General features: G+C 33.1%; 1 protein-coding gene across 1 annotated transcript in view; it reads left to right on the forward strand.

Annotated features, from left to right (window-relative positions):
- The first annotated feature begins 20276 nt into the window (after window positions 1-20276).
- LOC150032290 (uncharacterized) overlaps window positions 20277-26983 on the forward strand; it is a 31190-nt gene continuing 24483 nt past the window's right edge. The window contains exons 1-3 of the mRNA XM_090307709.1: window positions 20277-20402; window positions 26251-26582; window positions 26717-26810. Coding sequence (XP_090163835.1) covers window positions 26262-26582; window positions 26717-26810 — 415 coding nt within the window. The 5' untranslated portion in view covers window positions 20277-20402; window positions 26251-26261. The remainder of the gene's footprint in view (window positions 20403-26250; window positions 26583-26716; window positions 26811-26983) is intronic.

Raw genomic sequence — 26983 nt, forward strand, 5'->3', positions numbered from 1 at the left:
TTCACCAGTTTTTGTTTCGGGATTCACCAGTTTGTGTTTCCTTCGGGATTCACCAGTTTTGTGTTTCCTTCGGGATTCACCAGTTTTGTGGGCATACTTAACTACAATAGAATAAGACTCAGTCTCTTGTTTGTTCCATATGTTTATGTGCCATAGGTGGGTATCTAGAGGACATAGATGTCTAGCCTGACCCCAGTGGTGGGGTTACTTACTGAGTATTTCATGCTCATTCTTTCTTATGTTGATGTTTCAGGAAAAGGTATAGATGTACCGGCGATGGCGCAGTGGAATTCGTGATTGTGTCACTGGGACTAGACATCTTTGCTTCCGCATCTTGAAATTTGTTATTTGGTTTTACTGTTTAAAATTTATTACTAAGGATTATTTCTTATATATGCCTTTGATTAGCCTTTAAGAATTTTGGGTACCCTATTAACTGTTTTAACAATTGCATTTAATAAATGTCTTTTGAACTTCTCTTGTTTTAATTAGCATTTATTTCAAATAACTGAGCGTCGTTTTAAATTAATTGCATGCATTTATTTTAGTAACGGCCTTACCTAAGTCCTAGGGGGTCAGGTCGTTACAGTTGGTATCAAAGCCCATGTTTTGGGTTCTGTAGACTAACTTACTATGTAAGTCTAGATTGTCCCTGTGGCCCATGAATGGATTCCTCGTCATCGCCAGGTACGCCTTATCAATTACAAGTTTTATGATAGTTGTACATTAAAATATTTGTTTAGCTTAAATGCACCAGTTATGTTCTAATGCTAGGTTAGTGACTCGTTAGATGTTATTATAAGAGGATTATCAGGTACGACACTACAAAAAGAGAAAAGTAAAATAAAGTAAATTATGAGGTCACTTAGTACTAGTTAATCTCATGGAAATTATGTTAGGAACGAACAAATATATGCCTCGATTCAGAGATGCTAAAGATTGATGAAACTATGTAGAGTTATGACAGCTTAGGGATAAAGGTATGTATATGTTTAAGCCCAAGAATAAAATTGTCGAGGCAAGAATTCATCCAAGACTAGTTATGTTTTGTGTTGGTTAATGCAATTGGTAGTAGTATTAAATCCACAGGCCAATACTCAAGTATAAGGTTAAAAGTTGTTTTATGAATAAGGAGGAAAAGAAAAAGAGTATAAATTTATTGAAGGTTTTAAGGTATTAAGAACCCAACATTTCGAGAAGAATTTTAGAAAAGATTCATAAATCATAATCATTTGGGTAATACTACGACTTGATGGAGTAGGCAAAGTATATGTGATGATATGAAGAATTCTTTTGGAATACCTAGCTAAGTTGATATCATTAAAGAGAGTCAAACAGTCTTTCAGAGTCTAAAAGCATGAAAATTAGCAAAGGAGAATTCTACAAGATGAAAATTCTTAGTGAGAGATATAAGATTTATGGAGGATTTAAGTAAAATATAATTTAGTAAAGAGATCATGTTCCAATTGGACAGTAGGAAAAAAAAAGTATCTTGAATTTAGTGGTTTTATCAAAGATAAGTGTAAAGGAAAGAGAAGTATCCAAGGAAGTTTACTTTTTGGAAAGAGAAAGGAATTTAATGTGTTCGAAACTCCTAGTTAAGTATGGTTTGAAGGCTTGATAAGAGGGGTTACAAGGTATTTGTTTTGGTGTAAAAGAAAAATATCTAATTATCATGTGGGACTTTGGGACAATATGTATTAGATGGAAAGATAGCTTACATAGATGATTGGGTATGGAACTTTGTTTTAACACAAGAATCTATTACGAAAATAAAAGGTCGAGAAAGGATAAACTAAATGGAGTTACTAGTAATAGTAGATGTTCGAGAACTATTGATATGTTATGTTGAGGCTTCATTAGTAAAGAGATAAATCATTGAGTGCATTAGTAAGATTTAAAGGATTTTGACTTTGTGTGCAAGTTGGAAACATGAACTAGTAAGACCGTTAATTTGATTGAAAAAGGAAATTAATCCAGTTCAAGGTAGGCAAAAGTGGTATATGCACAAAAGCGAGTAAGTTGGATCTTCCAATATCACCTTTGACATAAGGGATAGACTGGTAATAAAATTGAGTTGATAACAAGAAGTTGCTATAGGTGGGTTTGGAGCAGTACTAGATAATATGTTTTCCCTTGCATTGGCAATGAGTTAACTAGCTCTAGGGAGTACGAGTAATTCAAGCTATGACTTGTGAATCAATAAGGTATTATCGTTAAAAAAAACGAATTTCAGGGATCAATTTTGGTTATTACGAGGTTATGGAAATTTGTTATCAATTGACTGATGCTTTAGCATCCAGGGACTTCAAACCTCATTTTTAGAGGGAATTTTAGACTCATCTGCAGCAAGGTCTAAGTAATGATACATGATTGTTTCAAGACTAAGGAATAATATGAGCATTGGTTAAAGCAAGTTTTATAGCCCATGAAAGTATAAAGCCTCATGATGAGTTTCTCATGAATGTGAGATTTAATTAGACATAGTTATTCTCAGACATGTAAACCCTAAGAAAGACACCACAGTCGGCGCTTCTAGAGTAGAAGCAGTTTTCAGTTGACTAGATTTGCAATGGTACATATCTTCAGATGACGCATTATATAGCATGACCAGTTTCTTCACTGCTCGTATGAAGTTTTCCCTGTGGCAGAATGGTAAGCTCGGGTATATGTTTTTAATATATAAGACTTTCTTAATTTCATGGCCATTTTCACAGTTCTCAGCTTGGATGTGTAAAAGTGTTGTCGATTTTCAACATCTTAAGTTTCATAGTTATTTATGGAAGGAGGGTTGTTACACCTCTTTTGGTGCTAGTTTCAGCTATGTCAAACGACGACCCATGTTTTACTTCCTTTTTTTTTTCGAAGAGTCTCCCAGAAGGTGTTGGATCCCAGTTAGAATTTATTGTAGCTTTTCACCTATAAACTGATGGTCAAACAAAGCGTTCGAACCAAAAATTGGAGAGTATGTTATGGGCGTGTGGGTGGAGTTTTTGAGGAGTTGGGACTCTCATTTGCATCTAACAAAGTTTTCTTATATTATTAGTCACCATACTAGTATTAGCATGTCGCCATTGGAGGCCTTATATGAGAAGAGTTGCAGGTTTCCTGCATGTTAGGATGAAGTTGGTGAATGGAAGTTGCTAGGACTTGAGTTAGTGCAGACGACAAATGGGGCAATACAACAGATCTGAGCACATATGCAAACAACTCAGGGTAGATAGAAAAGCTATGCTGATGTGAGACATAAGGACCTGGAATTTGAGACTGATGATAAGGTGTATCGAGGTTTGGTAGGAAAGGGAAGTTGAGTTCGTGATGCATTGGGCCTTTCAAGATTTTGGAGCGAATTGGCCCCGTAGCTTACTGATTAGCATTGCCTTCATTGCTGTCTTCAGTTCCTAATGTCTGTTATGTTTCGATGTCGAGAAAGTATGTGACAGATCTGTCTCATGTAGTTGACTTTGAGCCTTTGCAGTTGAATGACAACTTGAGTTACGAGGAGAAACTTGTAGAGATTCTCGCTAGAGAGGTAAAGAGATTGCGTCGTAAGGAGTTTGCATTTGTGAAATACTTTTGGTAGAATCACCAGTTTAAGAAGGCTATTTGGGAGTGAGAGGATGAGATGAGGGCCCGTACATGGAGCTTTTTCAGGAATGAACTTTCAAGGACGAAAGTTTTTAAGGAGGGAAGAATGTAACATCCCGAGTTTTTTTTATTTTTTAAATTATGTATTTTCATAAAATTCGAGGACAATTTTGTTAATTTCAAAGTTTAGTTTTGTTTAAAGGGGAGATATGGATTTATGTTACATTAATTTAATTTTAAGTTAATGTCGAGAATTTAAATTTATATTGTGGAAATTAATTTGATTTTGATTTTGGAATTTAAAGAAAAAGGGGAAGAGTTTTAAGAATATATATTTAGATATATTTGTGTAATGAGGGAAAGGTTAAAATAAAATTGAAATAAAATATAGTGGAATAAAATAAAATAATATTTTATTTTATTTTATTTCTTTCATTTAAAATAACTTTTTTCTTTTAAAAAGAAAAGGAAAAAAAACTCTTTTCTTTCCCTTCTTCTTCTTCTTCTTCCTCCCCCTAACGTGAAGACCTTCTCTATGTGCCCTAGCAGCCGCTGGCCATCTCCTCTTCAACTGGCATCACACGTCTGACCACCATCAGTTCATCGGTCATTTGTCCATGGGCCATCATTCGCACAGGTCAGCTCAATCTCGTCAGCAAGTAGCGATCGTCCAGATCTTCTTCGTCGTGCGCCAATCTCGCCCAGCCGGTCAGATTCGCATCTGCAAGCTGCCATCAATTGTCTGACTGCTTCATTCGTGGGTCGTCATGCCATCAGCCAAGGTCTGAAGCCGAATGACCCAGCCCAGCCGTTGAAACTTCCGCTGTGAGTCGTTCCTCTGCCCAGTCATCTGATCCGTGCGACCCACTGCCGAATCCAACTGACCGCCTCCCTCTCGCCACGCGATGCCACTCACCGTTGTAAAGTGCAGTCACGCCACCATGAGTCACCTAGCCTCGTCAGCTACCAAATCTGAGTCGAAGCTCCCCCAGGCACACCGTCCAGCCTTCAATTGCCGCCGCCGCTCCAGCTTTTGACCACCGTCCATCCCCGCGCTGCTTATGTTCTGTTGCGTGGGTCTTCGTCGGACTCTTAGATTTTGGTAAGATCTATTTTGTGGTTGGGTTTCTTGAAAGATTTTAGATGCCCACTAAATTGGATTAAAGATTAAATTAGTCGCATTATCTTGATTTTAGATTGAGCTTGGGAAATTACAGCAGCGGCTGTCTAGTGAATTCAAGATCGTTCGACAAGAGTTTTGGTAAGAATTATGGTCCTTATTGTTGGTTTGTGGGCACGCTTTGATTACTGAATTAAGTTTGACTTAACCTTTGTATCTTTAAGGTTTCAAGTTATCGTCCATTAGGATTTAAAATCTGTTAGAAGGAGATTTTGGAGTGGTTGTTGATCAAGTTTTTTGGGTAAGCTTTTGGGTATTGTGGTTTTGAATATGAGGTGTCGCAATTATTATTGGACTGAAATTTAATGGTTGTATTCGTATTTAGGGTCGTTACTTCAAACCGCGATCATCGTTTGGTTATCGGAGTTTATATGTGGATCTTCGATTAAGGTAAGTAATCTTACCACTGGAACTGCCCACGGGCCAGACTTTAGTTGTATGCTAGCGTGATGAGTGTATGTTATGATAAATGTTAGCATGTTGATTGACAGTATGATCTGAATCAAAGTATGTTTTGGCACGAGCTCTGATTTGTTTATATACACACCTAAGTACTTGATCGTTAGTATGTGATAATATGTGTTTTCATTTGTCGATGTCTGATCTACTGGTGTTGAGGCATACTTGCATGTTGTGGAATTATGATGTAAAGTATACATGAATGTGGTAAAATATGTTGTTAAGAATCATGTGTATGTGATGAAGCCATGGTATCAAGGATTTTCATGTATGTTTTAGAATTGTACAATTTTGATTCTGAGAATGTTGAGACTGTATGAATATCCTCATTGATTAATTAGATGCTCACCAGTTTGTGTTTCCTTCGGGATTCACCAGTTTGTATTTCCTTCGGGATTCACCAGTTTTGTGTTTCCTTTGGGATTCACCAGTTTTGTGTTTCCTTCGGGATTCACCAGTTTGTGTTTCCTTTGAGATTCACCAATTTTGTGTTTCCTTCGGGACTCACCAGTTTTGTGTTTCCTTCGGGACTCACCAGTTTTGTGTTTCCTTTGGGATTCACCAGTTTTGTAGGCATACTTAACTACAATAGGATAGGACTCAGTCTCTTGTTTGTTCCATATGTTTATGTGCCATAGGTGGGTATCTAGAGGACATAGATGCCTAGCCTGACCCTAGTGGTGGGGTTACTTACTTAGTATTTCATGCTCATTCTTTCTTATGTTGATGTTTTAGGAAAAGGTATAGATGTACCGGTGATGGCACAGTGGAATTCGTGATCGTGTCACTGGGACTAGACCTCTTTGCTTCCGCATCTTGAAATCTGTTATTTGGTTTTACTGTTTAAAATTTATTACTAAGGATTATTTCTTATATATGCCTTTGATTAGCCTTTAAGAATTTTGGGTACCCTATTAATTGTTTTAACAATTGCATTTAATAAATGTCTTTTGAACTTCTCTTGTTTTAATTAGCATTTATTTCAAATAATTGGGCATCGTTTTAAATTCTCTGAATGCATTTATTTTAGTAACGGCCTTACCTAAGTCCTGGGGGTCGGGTCGTACAATGACAATGCGTTATTATTTGATCCTTCAAATTATTAATTCAACAACTATAGGTTCCCATTCAATAAAGGAGAGTTGGTTGAAGTTAGGAAACTTTGACAGTGATAATTGATAATTTACACTACTATAGGCATTGAAAGTTGACTATCATTGTCTATTCAAATTTCATTGATAGACACTGATAGACTTTTATTAGTGTTTATCAATGATAGTTATTGTTGGAAGAAAATATGTATTTCACTGATAGATACTAATAGACTTCTATATGTGTCTATCACTAGTAGTTAGTTTGTTAAAGTCTATCATTGTCTAATAGTGATAGACACTGATAGACTATCATCACTATCTATCACTCATAGTTCTTCTTCGTTGTATGCAACTCAATAAAAATCATCAATAAAACTCATGGTCTATCAGTGTACATCTGTGATAGATACTATTAGAAAGCTATCTATTAGTGTCTATCAATGTTATACACTGATAGAAAGATATCGGTGTATATTAACTCAATAAAAATCATGGTCTACCAGTGTGTATCAATGATAGATCCTTATAGAAATCTATCAGTGTCTATTAATGATAAACATTGGTAGAAAGATATCAGTGCATATTGGAGTGTATAAGTGTATATATCACATGTTTCAATTAAAAAATGAATATAAACAAAGTCATTCAAGAATTTTTTTTTTATATAAAGATATTGTTTCATTCAATAACAAACTCAATAATAGAACCAATAAAGGGGGAAAATAGCTTTCATACCTAATATCAATGCATTTGGCATTACAATTAAAAAAAAAAATGCAACTATAATGATTACATTATTGATTAATTTGGCGAAGTTTGCAATCCTAGAATTGTGACCTTTGCAATGACAAAGACTACATTTTGATGAACTACTTTTACCTTCATCTATAGATGGGATCCTTTATTTTTTTAGGTCTTCCTACTAGACGTTTAAAAATAGAAGGTAATGATATAGTACCAACATTTATAGCCCTCCAATCTGAAAGAACTTCAGCAAGTCGAACACAACCCTTATATGTTGATGACAACATTTTTTAATAATAATAATCATATGCATAAGAATAAGTATCCAAGTTAAGCATCCAAATAATAGCAAGCACATGAGCACATGGAATACCATCGAAATCCCATACTCGACAACAGCAAGATTCCAAGTTGAGCTTTACTATGATTTGTTTATCACCATCCATTACTTTTTATTCAACGTTGCTAATGGGATCAACCTAATAAATAAAAAATCGAAAAACAAATCAGTATTTACAAAGGTACCAAAGATAGACACTGATAGCAGTCTGTCACTACCTATCAGAGATAGACAGTAATAGAAGTCAACTAGTGTCTATCTCTAATAGACAACGATAAACTACTATCAGTTTCTATCACTAATAGATTTCTATCATTGCCTATTATAGATAGACACTGATAGATTTATTTCATTGCCTATCACTGATTAATACTAATAGATTTCTATCAAATAGACAATGATAGAAGTTTATCATTATCTATCATTCTTCTATCAATTTTATATGTCTAAAAACAAACAAAAAGGAATAAAAAAAAACTCTTACAAAAAAAACTTCTTGATTCTTCATGTTTTGTGTGTAGTATATTCTCAGCCCAAGGAGTCAAAATTGTTTTCATTGAAAATGAAGCTTTCCTTCGATCATAAAAAATCTTTTACAACAAAACTCTAATTCCATCAAGTAAACTTGAAATAAATATCTTTTAAAACGGAATTTACACTTTCTGCAAGGCTTGTCGTCATCATTTCATACCTTATTATTCGCAAATATGCACGAGACCACTTCTCACATTCTACGTTACTAAGATTGTTGGGGTTGATGGCCTAAATCTCATGGTTTAGTAGTTTGTAATTTATTTGTACGAACAGATTATTTATTTAATAAAATAAAGTATTATTTAATTTGAAATTTAGTGTGCATTAACCAAAAAGTAATAAACTAAAATCCTAGGTTATTTAGTGTAGCTTAAACATGCATGTGGTGACATACAAGTGGATCATGTTTAAGTGATAACCTAAAAGGTCTATAGTAGATGGACAAGACTAGGTACCTTATCTTGTTGACACTACGAATTTGACCCGCTTTGTAAATGTTACAATTGTTGTAAAGTATTATAAATAATCCTGATCATTCATGTGGAGATATATGAGTGGGAGTATCTTATACAAATAGTTTATATAAGACCCGACCATGAAATGACCAGTCTGTTACTTGAAGATACTTACATTTCACTAGGATGACCATAGGTGACTTGACCTTAATCCTGAGTAAGTTGTGAACTCCTACTTATGAAAGCTATCCTTTGATCTATATGGGTGAGAGTGGCCAGATTTGTCGACTCAATAAGCCTACCACTTTGGGGATTGATCCGAGTGGAAAGCTAGGCACGCAACTATACAAGAAGGAATCACTCATTCCCCTTGTTAGGGTAAGAAGATAACTTGCTCCCTAACGCTGATTTCGAATCTTGAACAATGAGGTGCCTCACCCTTTCACTGACCAGAGAGCCATCTAGTTATAGTTGGACTATGACTAATTGTTCATTAGAGGAATCAGTGGTACTTAAGGAGTTAGATGTAACTTTAGGAGTAAAACGGTAATTTTGACCCAACTGTACTTACGAGTAATTTGTGAAGAGTGAACTCACTATTGATTGGTTATATCCAATAGATACAGAAATATATCTATAATGTGAAGAGTGCAGCTGTCGGTCTTTAATGGAGTAGTCAACAGTTAATAAAGGTTGATTAATTTAATTAAATAATTTAACTAATTAATCTCGCATAATTGAAGCTTCTAATTTGTAGGTTCATAAGGTTTCCTTGCTAGCTCAATAAGGATTAATGAGAATCAATTAATTTTGGAGTAATTTGAATTATTTAAATTAATTAAAGGGAATTAATTATATAAGATACAATTAATATGATGTATTTGGATACATTATAATAAAGTTTAATGAGAGAAATAAATATTTGAATACAATTCAAATATTAATTTTAAGAATGAGATTCATATAAATACTATAAGTCAAAATTAATATGAATTTCATACATATTAATACTATAGGTTATATTTTATATGGGATATAATATATGGTTCAAATTTAATCATATTAGATTAGTTAATATAATTTGAATTTGAAATTGGAAATAACTCTCTTACATCTCTCATATGCTTAACAAAGGAGTTTGAGGATTAGTGATGTATGTGAAATCGATTGGGATCTCTCTGTAGAAATTCTTGATCTTCTTCCTCTAGAAATTTTCTCTCAAAGAACAAAAAGTTCTCCCTTTACCAAAATTATCGAAGCAAGCCCACATACTTTACTTTGATTCTCACCTAGAGAATAGCAAGGAAGATTTCTTGATGGTAGTGTCCAAGAAGGTTGTTGTTCGTTGTTGTGTTCGTGGGAAGAATTTTCTCTCTTCATGATCATAGGGAGAGTGATACGTGAAGACTAGTTTCTTCAAGGGTAAGTTTTCTCCATCCCTTTCTTCTTTATGGTTTTTATGTAGAATAGCATGCTTAAGGTTCTGGATGTTTATCATTGTTTTATAAATTCTTTGTTCAAGTTTTTCCAAAATGAAATTCTTAGACACAAGGCAGTCAATCGCTTCCGCATTAAGAATTTGATTCCTTCAATTGGTATTAGAACTAAATCGTGTGTCAGCTTTTTTTTTCTTTTTTTTTTTTGTAACTTAAATTCAAAGAATTAGTGGGTTTATTTCACTACTTTGTGGATGGTTTGCAAAAATTGGATGTTTTAAAAAATGATACTTAGTTTATTACTTTAAATTGTTTAAAGTTGTAAGGGTTTGATGTTTTAGGCATTTAAATTCTTGCTATCGAGTTTGTAAATCCGTGTTGTTTGTAGTGAAGAGTTTTCCATGAAGGACACTTCAATTCGGTGCATTTCTAGTGAAAAATGAAGAAGAACAGTGGCATTCTGGCCCAGAGTGCAATTACGCCTTTGTGCAGTGTTGCAACACTTGGGGAAAATTGCATAGAGCACCGCAACGCTCATCAAAGTGCAGTGCTGCTAAGCAAGTTTTCGTTGAGCACAATGACACTCTAGCCGTAGTGCCACTATGCTCTGAAAGAAAAAGTCAGAGCGCAATGGTGCCTTCCAACAGCGTTGCTGTCCTCTGAGACATACGCGCACCCGCTGGCAGGTTCCGGAATGTGGGTTCAAGGTTGGGAGCAATTTTTCAATGGGAGTTTCTTTGTATTTTCGATTTTATGTAATTAGTTTTTAAATTAATATAAATGCTATATTAATTTAATTAATTCTTAGGAGTGCCAATTTTGGTCGAATTTTTTATGTTGAAATTAATTTTACATTTAATGTATGATTATTTTTATATATATTGTATAATGCATGCCATATAATCTAAAATTCCACCATAGGATAAACATTTTATATCATGCATCATATTTAATATAATTGTTATACTATGAAGTTGCATGATATGTCCTAAGCATGCTCATGCACCATATTAAATATAAATGTTATATTATATGATTGCATGCATAATTAACATGTACATGCATCATACTATAGTATAAAAGTTATATTATATAGTTTGTATGATGGATGTGTCTAGTTTTCATTAGTTTATAACTAAAGTGTTATATTATATAATGAAAATGGAAATGCATTGAGCATGACATTACCTAGTAAATATAAATATTACATTTAATTAATATATGTAGATGCATGATTATAGGTTTTATTTATTTTCATTAATTTATAAGTATTATAAAGTTAATGAACTTAAAATCTATAATCAAGAGCTGCATGCAAATATAGGTTAAAATTAATTTTAAATGGTTTAAAATTAATTCACCTAGATCTATATTGAAATATTTCTAATATGATTAGAAATAGATTAATCTTTTATTTTCTTTTCAATAGGATTAAATGGGAAATAATAAAAGATTAAATTTATAAATAATTGTCTATAAAGGACCTTTGTCTAAGGAAGGTTCTATCTAGGCTTGAATATTTAAGCTGATAGAAACAGAACATCCCTACCTAGAAACCGACTTGGAAGGTGAATTAGACAAGTATTTTGTAAGCATGCAATACTGATAAGGTTTATTAAAATGTTTAATAAACAAGAATCATATATTGTTAAAACTATCCAATAATATTGAGCCAATTTAACAATATACTTAAATAAATTATTAGCCGGATTTACCTAAGTAACGAACCCTAGGTTTAAAATATTTAATGAAAGGAAAATAATGTATATGATATGTCAATTTCCTTTCACGTTCTCCCTTATATTTCACACTGTGAGATCTATGCTCGTCCTCGTGGCACCTTTACTAGTGTCCCCCTAAGGAAGGTGTTTGTAGAGGTCAATCTCTAGGAGAATGGAAAGAATGTTTATAGTAGGTGGGAGAGGGACGTGTGTCAACACATCCCACGATCTCCTTCATTAGTTTGTAATAAAGTTTCATGCTCGACCTCTTGGCACCTTTGTTTGTGTCCCCTTAAAGAAGATGTTTGCATGAAATTTTACTCAAACTCCAGAAATGAATAGGATTGGTTTAGTTTTTTCCCTAATCGACTTTTTGCTACATTTGGCTCATTGGGATGGAATTTTAGAATCTGAAATGAAGGGTTACACTTATGAGAAATTGTTAAGCAAGTTAATGATTTCTTGACCAAAAAATGGTGACTAATCATTATAGGAATAAGAGTTATTCTGGTGTAATGATTGGTTGATAATATCTCAATTTAGTGAAGGGATGACTGTCCACCCTACGGTGGCTTTCATCCTGACTCATTAAAGCATTATTACAAAATTAAATGTCATATAAGGTACATTAGAATTTTGCTAAAATTGATTGGTTTTTATGGGTAATGCTTAATAACTAATATAAATAATTTGTATGTTTCAGCAAACTTCAAACATGACTAGCGCTACATTGAATCTCTTAAGTGTTGATAAATTAAATGGCGACAACTATACAAGTTGGAAAAAAAAACACAATTAATACTATGCTAATCATCGATGATTTGCGATTTGTCCTACTTGAGAAGTGTCCACATGTATTGCTCAAAATGTAGTCCGACATGTTCGAGATGCTTACAAGAGATGGATAAGGGCAAATGAAAAGGCCTAAGCATAAATACTTGCCAGCTTATTTAAACTTTTGGCAAAGAAGCATGAATCTACGGTCACTGCACGCGAGATCATAGAATTATTGCAAGAGATGTTTGGACAACCATCCTCATAACTCAAGCATGACGCTCCTAAATACATTTTCAATGCCCATATGAAATAAAGGACATTTGTCAAAGAACACGTACTCAACATGATGGTCCACTTTAATATGGCTGAAATGAATGGGGTCGTCATCGATGAGGCTAGTCAAGTTAGCTTTATTTCATAAACTCTACCAGAGAGTTTCCCGTAGTAATGTTGTTATGAACAAGCTAAACTACAATCTAACCACCCTTCTCAATAAATTACAGACTTACCAATCATTGATGAAATTCAAGGAACAGAACAGAGAGACAAATATTGCCACTTCCTCAAAGAAGTTCTACAGAGCTTCGACCTCTAGAACTAAGTTTGTTTCTTCTTCATTTGGCACTAAAAAGTGAAAGAAGAAAAAATGGAGGTCAGAGGAATAAAGCTAACCTTACTGCAGCCTAGAGGGGCAGGAAAGCCAAGGTTGCCAAAGGAACCTATTTCCATGACAACCAGGAGGAATACTGGAAATGGAACTGTCCCAAGTATTTGGCAGAGAAAAAGAAGGCCAAACAGGATAAAAATGTTTTACTAATTTTAGAAACCTATTTAGCGTAAAATGATAATTCTGTTTGGATAATTGATTTAGATGCCACTAATCGTATTTATTTTTCTTTTTAGATAATTGGTTCATGGTAGCAGCTCGGGACGAGGAGATGGCTATGTGGGTTGGAACTCGACACGTTGTCTCAGCAGTGGCAGTGGGAGGTATCAGATTACTTTTATAGGAAACATTTTTATTATTAAATAATGTATATGTAGTTTCTGGTATGAATATGAACTTGATTTCTGTAAAATGTTTGATTGAACAATTTTAAATTTTAAATTTTAATGTAAATAAAATATTTATTTACAAAAATGGTATTCATATTTGTTCTGCAAACTTAGAGAGTAATCTTTATGTGCTAAGGTCATAATCTTTGTGTTCATATTTGGCATTTTCGGGGGTCGTGATCTTATTTTTTTTCTCCTTTTGCATTTATGGGTTTTGTTTGATTTAACTCTGTTCTTGTTGAGTTATTAAAGAAAGATATTTCTATCAGTATCTATCACTGATAGGCACTAATAGACTTCTATCAATTTCTGTCATTGATAGATAGTGATAAAAGTCTATCAGTGTCTATCTTAGACACAAAACAATAACACGTTGTTTCATTACAGGAGATTGAAGGTGAAGCTGTAGATGTAGAGGAAATTGATGGTGAAACTGTAGAGAAAATTAATGATGCTAAAAAGAACTGGGATTTGGTTTTGGATTTGGTTTGATTCTTCTATTAAAATACTTATTTCCTGTAATGTTTATGGACAAATGATAGACTTCTATTAGTATCTATTAATGATAGACAATGATGAATTTTTATCGGTGTCTATCAATGATAGAAACTGATAGAAGTCTATCATTTGTCCATAACATTAAAGGAAACGAGTATTTTAATAGAAGAATCAAACCTTTTCTTTTTCTTTTGTTGGCATCTGATCATCCTCTGACACTTGTGTTTTTGGAGTTTCTAAATCAACAATTGGAATAGGTTCCGAATATTATGTATCAAGTTATTGGGTTTGGATGTTAGATTCCTAGAACAAAAATAAAAAATGAAACACAAAGTTAATGAAATGATAAGATTCCTATAACAAAAAAACTCAAATCAAACACAAAAAGAATGATAATGAGAAAAAATAGACAGTGATAGACACCTATCACTTGGTCTATCAGTACAAAAACTTGTACACATACCTTTTCTTCATTTTACTTTTCATTTTCAATTTCAATCTGAAAAATAAATTTTATAGTTAGCAAATGTATAGTTACTATTAAAAATAAAAAACCACATACCAAAAGACTTATCCCCAAATATATAATTTATTGCATACTTCACCATCTCATCAATGTTACTGTTTTGTTCCAAAACTTGAAAGTTTGAAGAAGGAGATTTATTTGTCTCCATACTCAGTTTAGGCTCTTTTTTCATGCTCTTATGGAAGATTTGTGCAACATTTTCAAATGGAAGTCTATCCTTTAGGCCATTCATAAATGTTTTCAACAAACTTAGTATTTATTTTTGTTCTTCTTGTATTCTCTTGTAGCCATCTTTCAGTTTTTGGATTTCTTCCATGATTCTTTTCGCAGACATATTTTTCTTCCTTCTTCTTCAATTAGTTCCTCAACTCTTTTATTTTCCTTTTCCCTTTCTTTTTCTTTCTCCTCGTCATACATCTCCTTCTTCTCCATTTCAATGAAATATTGCATGGTGTCTAATTCATATTCTTCTTTTGTTGCTTGTAATGGAACCATACAAAACTACAAGTAAACACAGGTTAAATTATTTGAAAACAATACTCGTACCATTGTGATTGTGATAGATAGGGATAGTAGTCTATCGTTATCTATCAGTGGTGTAGGCAATAAATACTCATATAATTGTCTATCAGTGATAAATACTGATATAAGTCTATCAATATCTATTAATGATAGATGGTGACAACTTTCTATCACTGCTAAATAGTGATAGACTACTATTATCTTTGTTTATCAAACAAGTGATATACAAGTGCAAATGAAAAAAAATGGATTACAAAGAATGGAAATAAGAAATTACTTACATCATTTGTCTCCAATATGTTTTGACGTTGGATTCTCAATTCATCTAGTCGCTAACTCTCCCATCTTATTATTCTTTGACCTTTGTTACAAAAAAAATTTTCCCAAAACCAACACCTAAAGATGAAAGTTTTGGAATTTTCACAAAAGCCCAATATACTAATACTAACGGGAATTCTTGTAGGTAGACAACATCCTTTTTTGTATAAGAAGCTCTCTTGAATAATTCATGTTGGGTTGTATGTCCTGAAACTTGCAGTTTGTAAAGTTAAATATATTCTATTATCAATAAAGATGTTATTCGACATTACTTCAATAAAGTTGTTATTGAATCTATAAATTGCACTTATAAAGTATAAATCCAATAAACTAAGAACCATGAATATTATATGAATACTTGAACTTTATGTAGAGACATAAAAGTGGATAAGGTAACACTATCGGATGCGACCCATTCTATAGTTGTTACAAGTTGTTGTAAAGCTGCTACAAACGAAGTGATCTTGATCCGTTCATGTATTGTCCTGAGGAGTGGGAGCGTCCTATGCAATGAGTTTGTGTAAGATCGGACCAAGAAATAAGTCACTCTTACTTTATAACATTGTTTACTATTTAAGACTGACTATTTCGCTTAGATGACCAAGGTAACTCAATCTTAATCCTGAGTTAACTATGAACCCCTGTTTATCCTGGATTATTCTTAGATTTGCATAGGTGAAGGTTGGCTCAACAGGTTGGTTCAATAAGCCTCCCATTTCAGGGGTAAGATTAGGTAGATAGTTAGGAACATAGGGTGCAATAAGGAATTCATGTCTACCCATTTTACGGATAGAAGAAAGGTTGTTCTCTTAAGTACTAAATCCATATCTTGAACGAAGGGCCCTAACCTCTCATTGACCTAAGAGGGATCCGGTTTACTGATTGGATCACAAACCAATTGTTCATTAGAGGATCAGTGGAACTTAAGGAGCATGTTGTAATATCGGGGGTAAAACAACATATTGACCCAACCGTTATTATGAACAACCTGTGAAGGGTCGACCTATTAATTATGGTTAAATCAAGTGGACACAAATATATCTACAGTGAGGAGAGTACAACTATCGAGCTATAGTGGTGTGACTTGATAGTTAACAAATACTGATTAATTTGGTCTAAAGAGTTTTAACCAATCAATCTTAAATCGTTGGAGTTCATAATCTGTAGGTCCATAAGGTTTCTCTACTAGCTCTTAAAACATGAAAACCTTGAATTAATAAATTGAGTGAATTTGGAATGATATTAATTCGAAGTGTTCAAATTGAATTTCAAATTGAAATGTTCAAATTGAATTTCAAATTGAAAATAGGGTTTGAATTTGAATAAGTTCAAATTCAAATTAAGGTTTGTATAATTATATTTGATATAATTAATTAACGTTTAAGTTATTGAAATTAAACGAAATTGGAGAGTTTAGAATATTTAAATATTGATTTAAATATTAATTACATGAATAGGGTTCATATTTTAAAATTAGGTGTGTGATTAATTTAATATTATTAAATTGTTATTTAATTAATTAAATATATTCAATTAATTAAAAATCAAATTAATTTTCAATTTCAATTCAATTTGAGAAATTGAATTTTGATGTTTTAAATTTAATTAATTATGAATTAGTTAAATCAGTTTTTAGTTATTTTTCTAAATTAATTAAAATTTGAATTTAAACATAAGAACATTGGAAATTAGTTTTGAGTGAGATCTTCCCACATTTTCACTAGTATGAGGTGTTCCTCCATGAAACACACACATTTCCCACTTTCTTCAGTAAATTGAAGTGTCAAGTTGCTGAACTTGAGAACTTGCATGTGTGTAATGTATAAAACACTCTATTTTTGCTGATGAAGAGGTGGTTAGCTACTGGAAATAAGTTTCCTATAGAAAGCTTGTTCGTCATCTAAAAACCCATATTTTCCTTCACAAATTCATTCCAATCTGAGTTCCACCACTCAAATTCAAGGCTGGGAATAGTAGAGAAGATCTCTTGGTAGTTCACTGTTGAATTGGAACTAGAATCACGTGGAGATGAGCTTGGAATTGGAAGAATTCATCAAAGGTATATAGTTTAGAAACCCTCTTCTGAAGTTTCTGTTTAAGCATGCTTTTAAAACTCAAATTAAATATAATTAGAGTGCTTATTGATTCTATTTGCTTCTGTTGCATGCTAGTATATCCTAACAATTCTTATGTTAGGTTATAAGACAATCTTTCCCATGGATATTCTTACAATTGTTGTTCATTGTCCATGATATCCAAGTGCTTCCAATTAATTTTGTTATGTTATGCTAAGGGACTAAAATACTCTCCAAGATGTAAAGGTTTGCTAGTTTAACCTTAACTATGTGATTTTCATAATCACATAACATTTTGAATGTTCTATCTAAATCACCTTTAATAACCTTAATATCATAAAGGAAGAAAACATTTTTAAGTTCTGATACATGACTTCCTTTTTCTAAATCCACCGTAAAAAGTCATGTCCTTTCAATCCTATTATTAAGTAAAACTCCTTCAACCTGAATTTTGCTATATGTCTATTAAAATTAAAAACCTAGGTAGTTCAGGAATTGGGTGGAAATTTTTTCCATTTTAAGTCAAGAAAATGTCCAAAAGGACTATTTTCTAACTTTAGCTAAACATTCTTTACCTAGTTTCTTTTTTATTATTTGCAAAACTTCTAGATCTATGTATATGGTGATCCTTAAATTTTCACTGGATCCTCCTTGATGAACTCTTGTTCCACCTATTGAAAAGATATATTAAAACAATATGTTAGCTAGTATATTTTTAGTAACATTAATTATTGTATGCATCATAGGAAATAGGGAACAAAAATTATTTATGTATTATGTATTGATAGACAGTGATAGATTACTATCAATGTCTACCACAGATAGATACTAATAGTAGTCTATCACTATTTATCACAGGTAGACAATGAAAGTAGTATATCAGTTTGATTTATGTCTTCAATTTCTTCCTTCCCATTGATGGACCCAGAAATGCGTGTCGTTATCAAACTTTTAAGGACCACATAAATTTGTAACTCCAATCTAACAATCTACACTATTATGTAGTATAGATGGCAAGAAAGGGATCATCCACAGAAAATATAACTATTGTTTAACCTAATTTTGAATTCAAATGGTAGCAAGATGGGGGTTTTTGTAGAGAAATTAATTGCAAAGAAATTTAAAAACAGGAATGTAATTGAGTGATTGAAAAGTGAAAACACAATTTCCTTATTAAATGATCTAGCCTAGTTTAGGTGTTCTCCTAATTTTCCTGGCTACTCATTGGCATTGAACAATTTAGGTTTCTTATTAATTATAACTGAGCCTATGCAACCTAGAAGCTTGGGTTTGCATAACCCAATTTCATGATTAAACAGTTCAATCAATCCTAAATGCCAAAATTAATTGGGTTCGATAGCATCCACATTAATCATGTATATGTATTAAGAACAAGCAATATTGACTAAGATTGAATTAGTAGTTTGGAAAGCCTAGGTTACCATTTCAATTATTCTTGAAATTAACTAATCATGCAAAATTATGAACAAGATTAGCCTAATTAACCTAATTCATACATTACCATGCTTTAGTTCTAGCCCTATGAAATCAAACATATACACATGCTCAAATTCTAGCATTCATTGAATTAAAGAAAGTTGGCCAAAGATTCTAAAATCCAACACATAGAAATTTATTCAACATCCAAGAACGAATTACAACAAGAATTTATCAAAGAAATTAAGAATTTACATAAGAAATTATAGAAAAAAATATCCTCATGCCAAGAAAATTAAGAATTTAACCTGAACTAGACTAGATAGACTTACCCCTTCAACCTTGCATCTCTTCGAGATTCATCAAGGAAAATCAAGAATACATGAAAAGGAAGAAAAAGGAAGAAAAAGGAAGAAAGAAAAGTGCAAAAAATTGAAGTCGAGAGAAAATCGAGTTGAAGATCCAATCCCCCATATAGAAATCGTGGAAAAGCTTTTATATTTATGCCACAACGTAACGATGCTGAGTAGAGCGTAATCACGCTCTTGCCGTATCAGACCTTGAGCATAAGGGGAAGAGTAATAACGCTAGTGTTACGTTGGCTTGTGTGCACGCGAATTCTTAAATTTCCGTAAATTGTCGTAGCATAATTACGCTCTGGGTAGCGTAGTTACGCTGCCCTATTTCGATGGCTACTGTCTTGTAGCATAATGCTAGAGCATTGAGGTAGGGTCATGACACTGCGTTGATGAGCTGAAAGAGGGTAGTTTGTCTTCTAACATAATGCTATGCTATGGGTAGCATTGCTATGTTGCTACTAGTGGCAATTTTGTAAATTTTAGCAATTCTTCATAATTGATGCTCCAATTCTCCAAATTAACTCCTTTTTAGTTTATTTTTGTTCCAAATGATTTTTTTGACACCTGGGATGATACCTACAACATGACATTTAATGTATAAGAAATACACAAATAGGGGAAAACTATGCCGAAAATTATAGCACTTTTATGGTATTATCATCCATATGAGGTAAAAATAATAAAATCACATCGTTTATTTGGAAATGTTCCAACAAATATGTGAAATATATTGGTAAATATATTTGATATGTAATAAAAAACAAATTTCATGCCAATTGGTTGGTTTTTCTAGTGAATTCATGACTATTTTTAAATATACCTTAGAACATGGTATATACTAACTATTATATAAAATATAGATATATTGAAATAGATAATTATATCCATATGACAATACAATATAAACCACAATGCATATAATATATATATATAAGTGTACATATCATAAAACAAGAAATTTAAATACAAAATCATCATCGTTTGTATAAAATAAATGGTTATATATATCACAATATATATATTTACGAATCTTCTTCTACCTAGTATTGTTGGTATTTCAGCTGTAATGTATTTGGGCTGTAAGGAGGGTAGAAATTTTGATATAACTTGACCCATTTTTTTATATTTAAAATCCACCAAAAATAAATTTAATTAAAATAAAAAGATTGTGTATATAAATAGAGAGGTTACTTCTGCAATATTGGCCCAAAACTCCCCAATTCCCACCAGAAGGCCTACGAGCAACATCGGATTTTCTTCTCTAAATCTAAAATCACTTCCAGGTACATTTCGTCGACTAATTTTTTCTTCAGTTTTTAATTTGGGTCTTTCTGATTTTGAGTTGTTGAACTTCCCATTTCGTTCCTGTTCGTGTTGGTTCCAAATGAACTGGAGGGTTGGCGAGGGAAGAAAAAAAGAATGGCTTAATGTTGGGAAGCCATTGATTTTTTGTTGATTTATTGCTGATAAATGTTCTAAACAGTTGTTGTTGTTTAAGATTTTTAGCTAAATTTACGTCGGATCTCTTCCTCGAAAGCCAACTTCTCGGTCGGTTGGTTCGTGGATGTTTCGTTGTTTTGGGTGTTTAGAAATTCATTCCGTTTTCGCAGTCCAATGTTAGAAGTTCTTTACTACGATCTTTAGATCATCTCGAACTCTGGTTTCTGTCAGTCAAGCATTCAGTAGCGAGGGAGTGACACCTGAATTGCAATTTTGCCTCATTTGAGTGTAGGTTTCCTTGGAAGATCAATGGCTTTCTGTATACTTTGAAGGCTAAATTATAAAAAAAATGCTCTTGAACTTTATGTCAAAGACTCAAATATAGTATGAACTTTCAAAAGTTTAAAAAATACCTTTAAACTTTAAAAAATAGTTAAAAAATATCATAATTTTCGAGAAGAGTCCGTTAGTGTTTTGTTTAAAAAATACAACTTTCAAAAGTATAAAGAAATAGCCTTAAAACTTAAAAAGAAAGTTAAAAAAATACTCTTAATGTTAGTATAGGAATAGAAACCATTGCAAAAGCAACTCTAAAATTTCATTTTTTTTTTCAAAATGCTTCTACCATTAGTGTAGTGGTCAATTTGTTTGAAATTTTTTTGAGTTTGAAAAGACCAATTTTAGAACAAAGTATATAGATATCTTCATTTTGTTTTTCATATAGATACTCCCATTTTTCTCCTATTTGTCCAATTCTTATATCAATTTTCTCAACAATCAAAACTATAATTTAAAACATATAATGCCACAAGATCTCGCAGGATTCCAGAATCAAAACCACCCTTTAAAACATACCAAAACAATAAAGAATAATTTGTATTTGGCTATTAGCATATACTTAACTATTAATGTACAACCAACTCGTTAAAACATTTAAGTTTTGAGATTCAATGGTGCATCTTGTTAGGATACCACCTAACAAGGAAATTCTCAAGAACACAAAAAGAAATAAGAACTGTAAAAGATAGATTTATATTGCAATATCAATAATGAAACTGCAATATACCATAGCCTTTCGAGAGGGCTACTCTCTCCTTCAATTCCTCAATAGAAATTCCCACCAAATTCTTCATTCCTACTCCTTCTATTTATAGCAATATTCACTAACTAACTTCCCATCTAATTACCCTTATACCTGTTACTAATACCAATACTAATATTCTCCTAATGGTCCTATTATTTCTATACTAGGGGTCTTACAATACTTCGCCCTTCGAAGACACATTGTTCTCAAGGTGTGCTTACAAAACACAATCACAAGATTGGGCAACTTTTTTTCCCTCTTTCTCTCTCTCTCACTCTTCTTTTGTTTTTTTTTTTGATTTTTCTAAAATTATGAGAACACAAAACTCGAACCAACATAGCCTTCTCTTCAGCCTTGTTCAGAAACAAATTGGGCTTCTATTTCTTCACTTGGACTAAGCCCAATAAACATCCCATGACTCCACACTCTTTTTTCTTCATTTCTACTGGCGTTATTCTCCTTTAATGGGCTAGGTCCATTATCAATTTGCTGTCCAAAACAGCACAACAACCTTCTCTTAAGTAACCCCCACTGCCCATGTAACAGATATTGAATATAACAACCCTTTTTAACTTGGATTGCTCCACACCAACAACTCTTCAAACGTTGGGCCTATAAATTATTATCTTCCTTAAAAATAATAGTGGGCTTCTAGCAAAACCAGCGCATTATTAGGCCCAAATTAATAACCACTTTGCTCAATCCATGGTCCCGTCACCAAACGGATTGTTCTTTCCTCCCATTTTCGCAAGTTACGACTCCTCTCAATTTGGATCAGAATAGAATAATGGGCCTCCATAGCTTTCTTGAGAATTAGCCCAGTCGATGATGTAAATCCCACATAATCAGGATTAGATGCTTTTGCCCTTGATTCCCTCCATCCTGGCCCCACCACTTCCCATTTCACGTGCGTATGAACATGTTTTTCCTTCTCTTCACGAAAATTTCTTCTTCCCCAAGTCATCTTCTTCGTCTATTGCCGCTTGCCCTCATCTTCAAGTTTCAGCACGTACAACCTCTCCTCAATTTCGCCCACCAATGCTTCCGCCGTTTGTCGTTTCTTCGTTCATTAGTATCTTTGCCATTCCAACCATTGGACCATCGACGCCTTCTCTTTCCATCGCTGCCAACGGTCCTCCGCAACCTTGATCAATGACAGTTTCTTCATTCACCCACTGTTGATCGTCAACACGTTTCTTCTTCGTCGATTTTTTGCCATCTTTCTTTTTTGCTTTTCTGACCATGTGTTTGCCTGTAGATGCTCCTTCCTCCATTTCTTCTTCTTCCGACTGCCATCTCGCCTTCTCATTAGTAATGTTTGTCCCCTTCTCCCAGATGCTTCTACCTCCTTTGATCGGCATTTCCAGTTCCATCGAATTCTTATCTCCAGCCATCTCACCCTTTGCCACTGGTTATGGACGTCAACGATTAGGTTCCACTTCTTTTCTCCATCTTCTTTATGATTGTGTTCCTTTGTTTCCTCCGTCTTCGAGTCATTAATCTTTTTCTCTTTTTCTCCTCTGTCATGGAGCCCTCCATCACCTTCTTTCTTTTCTTTTCTTTCATCGATTGCATCTCCCTTCTATCTCCGTTGCCCATTTTCCCTCAACGTTGCTTGCTGGAACAAACAACATTCCTTCTTCTTCGGCGCCTTTCAACATTATTGAAGATCCTTCCACATATGAGCTTTCAATTGGAATCTCACTTGAAGTTTCAGATTTGACTCCCACTACAATCGTTTCCTGTTTTTCTGATATTTTCTTTGCTGATTGTTCTTTTTCTGTTTTGATTTCTACTAGTCTTCTCTCCTTTCTTTCTCTATCTCTTTCCAAAGATTCAATGAGCCGTTGTGGCAACGCTCTCACATTTCTCTGTACCTCTAACAGTGCTTCATTCAACTGATCACGATTCATTTCTAATTGATATTCCAGGATGAACAACTCTGATACCGCTTTTTTAGGATACCACCTAACAAGGAAATTCTCAAGAACACACACACACAAAAAAAAAAAAAAAAAACTGTAAAAGATAGATTTATATTGCAATATCAATAATGAAACTACAATATACTTTAGCCTTTCGAGAAGGCTACTCTCTCCTTCAATTCTCCAATGGAAATTCCCACAAATTATTCATACCTTCCTACAACTCCTACTCCTATTTATAGCAATATTCACTAACTAACTTCCCATCTAATTACCCTTATACCCCTTACTAATATCAATACTAATATTCTCCTAATGGTCCTACTATTTCTATACTAGGTGTCTTACACATCCATTATTCTTTTTCTTCTTATTATAGTCTATATACCTTAACTGAAGTGGGCAGTCAATAAATTATTATTATTATTTTTTTGAGATAAACAAATGTCAAACAATTAATAAAAAGGAGGGTAAGAGGCCATCAAAGAAGAGAGGAGAGAAATAAGAGTGCGTTCATTGTTTCTGTTCATATACTAACAGTTAAAGTATTTTTAATTTTTTTTGAAGTTTAAAGGTATTTTTTAAACTTTTGAAAGTTCAGGGGTATTTTTGACATTCAGCCAAAACTAACTGTAAGGGTATTTTTGACCCAAACACCAAGTTGAGGGGTATTTTGTATAATTTAGCCTATTTTTAACTCCTTAATTGGTTTTCTACCTCCTTAAAATGAACTTTGATAAGGAGCTGAGGTGTTAGATACAATTATTTTTGCTACCTAGCTATCTTGTGCTAAGACATTCAAATTATGGTTAAAAATCACTTTTGGTTCATGAACTTTCATGGAAGTAATAATTTAGTCTCTAAACTTTAATTTGTAACAATTTAGTCCTTTTACTTCCAACTTTGTAATAATTGAGTCTATGGAATTTTAAATTTGTAACAATTTGGTCCTTGAACTATAATAAGTATCAATTTAATCCTTGTACATCAAAGTTGAAACGATTTAGTCCCTATTGTGAAAAATACTATTAAGATTTTAGTGAAATTTCCTTCCTTTAATTGTTTTATGGATAAAATTTTATCTACCGCTTTTTTTTTTTTTTGGTATATCTCAACATCTTTTCAATCATTATGGCCTTACTTATTTAATCTCCATTAGAGAGCCTATTGTGAAAAATACTATTAAGATTTTAGTGAAATTTCCTTCCTATGAATAAAATTTTATCTACAGCTTTTTTTTGGGTATATCTCAACATCTTTTTAATCATTATGGCCTTACTTATTTAATCTCCATTAGAGAGCCTTTTTGTAAATCACCAATAGGTGTTGAAGTTATACTCCTTTATTTCATCCATCAACGAAATTGTTTCTTCTTCTTTCAAATGATAATAATAATAATAATAATAATAATAATAAAATAAATAAATTAATAAAAAACTTGCACATAGATTGATAAACTGATTAAGGCTCAAATTTATTTAAAAATTATAAAAATTAAGTTTGTTAGAGTGTTGATATAATATTAAATTTAGGAGTGGTGGAGTCTTTTGTGGAAGAAAATTCGTAAGGTGTGTAAGTCCTTTGGGATGAAAGAAAACTAGTGGTTGTTGAAGTCTTTATACAACGACAATTATACTTGGTTGGGTGGAGAGTTTCAAAGGCTTTCCAGATATATTCCAGCCCTCTGTCCTCTGTTATTAGAAGCTTGATGTTTTTTGGCCCTTCTTCATCAGAATTCTAAAAAAGCTTTGATGTCATGGTTTGCTGATTTTAGAAGCTGGTCACTGGAGGCCTAAAATTTTAGGGTGGCTTTGTCATCAAGTTGTCATAGTTGAAGGCTGGGCTTTTCTGATGCCACCTTCCAAGTTCTTGGTGCCTTTTTCTATTTGGTTATCTGGTTCTAAGTCGTTTCACTAGTGCTCCAATTAATCAAGTCGAGCTTTGATTTCAATGATGTTTGGAATTTTCATTCAAAGAGCCAATTGTACTATATTGGGTTGTATTTGTTTTGTATTTGTGTTAATTTTCTGAACAAGTCCAGCTTCGGGGGTTTTTTTTTTCCGTTGCATTTGATTTATCTTGCTTATTTCGTTTCACTATACTCCGAGCATTAGCCTCTTTCCATTTCTTCAATGAAAAGCTTTCTTTCTATTTCAAAAAAAAAGGGAAAAAAAATAAAATTTTCTTCGCCCATCAACTTAAGCTTTTGAGTTCATTGGGATTTAAGATTGTATCAGGAAGTCTTGTGTTCGAACTCCTGTAATGTGATTACTCTCAATTTAATATTGATTTCAACATTTTGTGTCTTCTACACACTTCAAAGCCCACAAGTGAGGGGCGTTCAAATGTTGATATAATATTAAATTTCCCTTCGGGCCTTGGCACATCACCTTAAGCTTATGGGTTCATTGGTGTTTTAAGAAAGTTGTTAAATAATCACAATTGACTATAAAGTTTGATGAGATTTTTCACGATATAGACTCAAATTGTTACAAATTTAAAAGTCCATGGAGTAACTTGTTACATGCTAGAGTTCAAAAACTAAATTATTACAAATTCGAAAGTACATAGACCAAATCCATACAAATCAAAGTTCAGGGATTAAATGATTACTATAATGTAAGTTCAGGACCAAAAGTGATTTTTAGCCTACTAAGTTTTATCATAATTTCATTTATTTAGTGCTTGAAGAAATGTTGATGGGACACACAGAGGGTCTATCTCAATGCCAGCACTCGAAGGATCATCTTCTATCCGATCTGATATGTGAGTTGGATATTGATGAAGCTGCAGATTGCTCTGAACAGATTCTGTATGAAGCGTCTTTCAAGGAATTTGGGAGATACAGTGTTCAATATGACACTATTATATGGCTTTCTATATCATTGCTGCTGGTTTTAGCTTGGGGTTTTGGGATAATCATGCTACTATATCTGCCATATAGGAGATATGTGCTTCAGAAGGATTTTTCATCGCGTAAATTATATGTCACTCCTACAGAAATAGTTTACAAGGTTCACTTCTTTTAGGTCATTTGGTTTTGCCCCTTCAAAACTGTGAAACTGTATATTTTTCAAAAGAAAGGAAGTGAAGGAGGTAATTCTTGTATGCTTTTATTGTTTTTAACTTTGCTTTTTCTCCCTTTAAGGTTTCAAGACCTTCATTCATACCTTTTTGGGGCACCACAAAAATTGAGAAGCATGTTCCTCTTTCCTTGGTGATTGATATCATTATTGAACAAGGTATTCGTGCATCCCTTGTCTCATGATATTGCTGCTATGGGGAGTCTGGTTGCTATCTTGCTTGACATTTATCACTTAATTTTCTCCATCGTGATTTGTTTATAAACATGATTCAAGGAAAGGAATTGAGTTGTCTTGGGAAGACATTTGGGAACCTCTGCTTAAATATTCTC

Source organism: Benincasa hispida, chromosome 12 (assembly GCF_027475165.1).
Source record: "Benincasa hispida cultivar pf3 chromosome 12, pf3_genome.v1.1, whole genome shotgun sequence".
Lineage (NCBI taxonomy): Eukaryota > Viridiplantae > Streptophyta > Magnoliopsida > Cucurbitales > Cucurbitaceae > Benincasa > Benincasa hispida.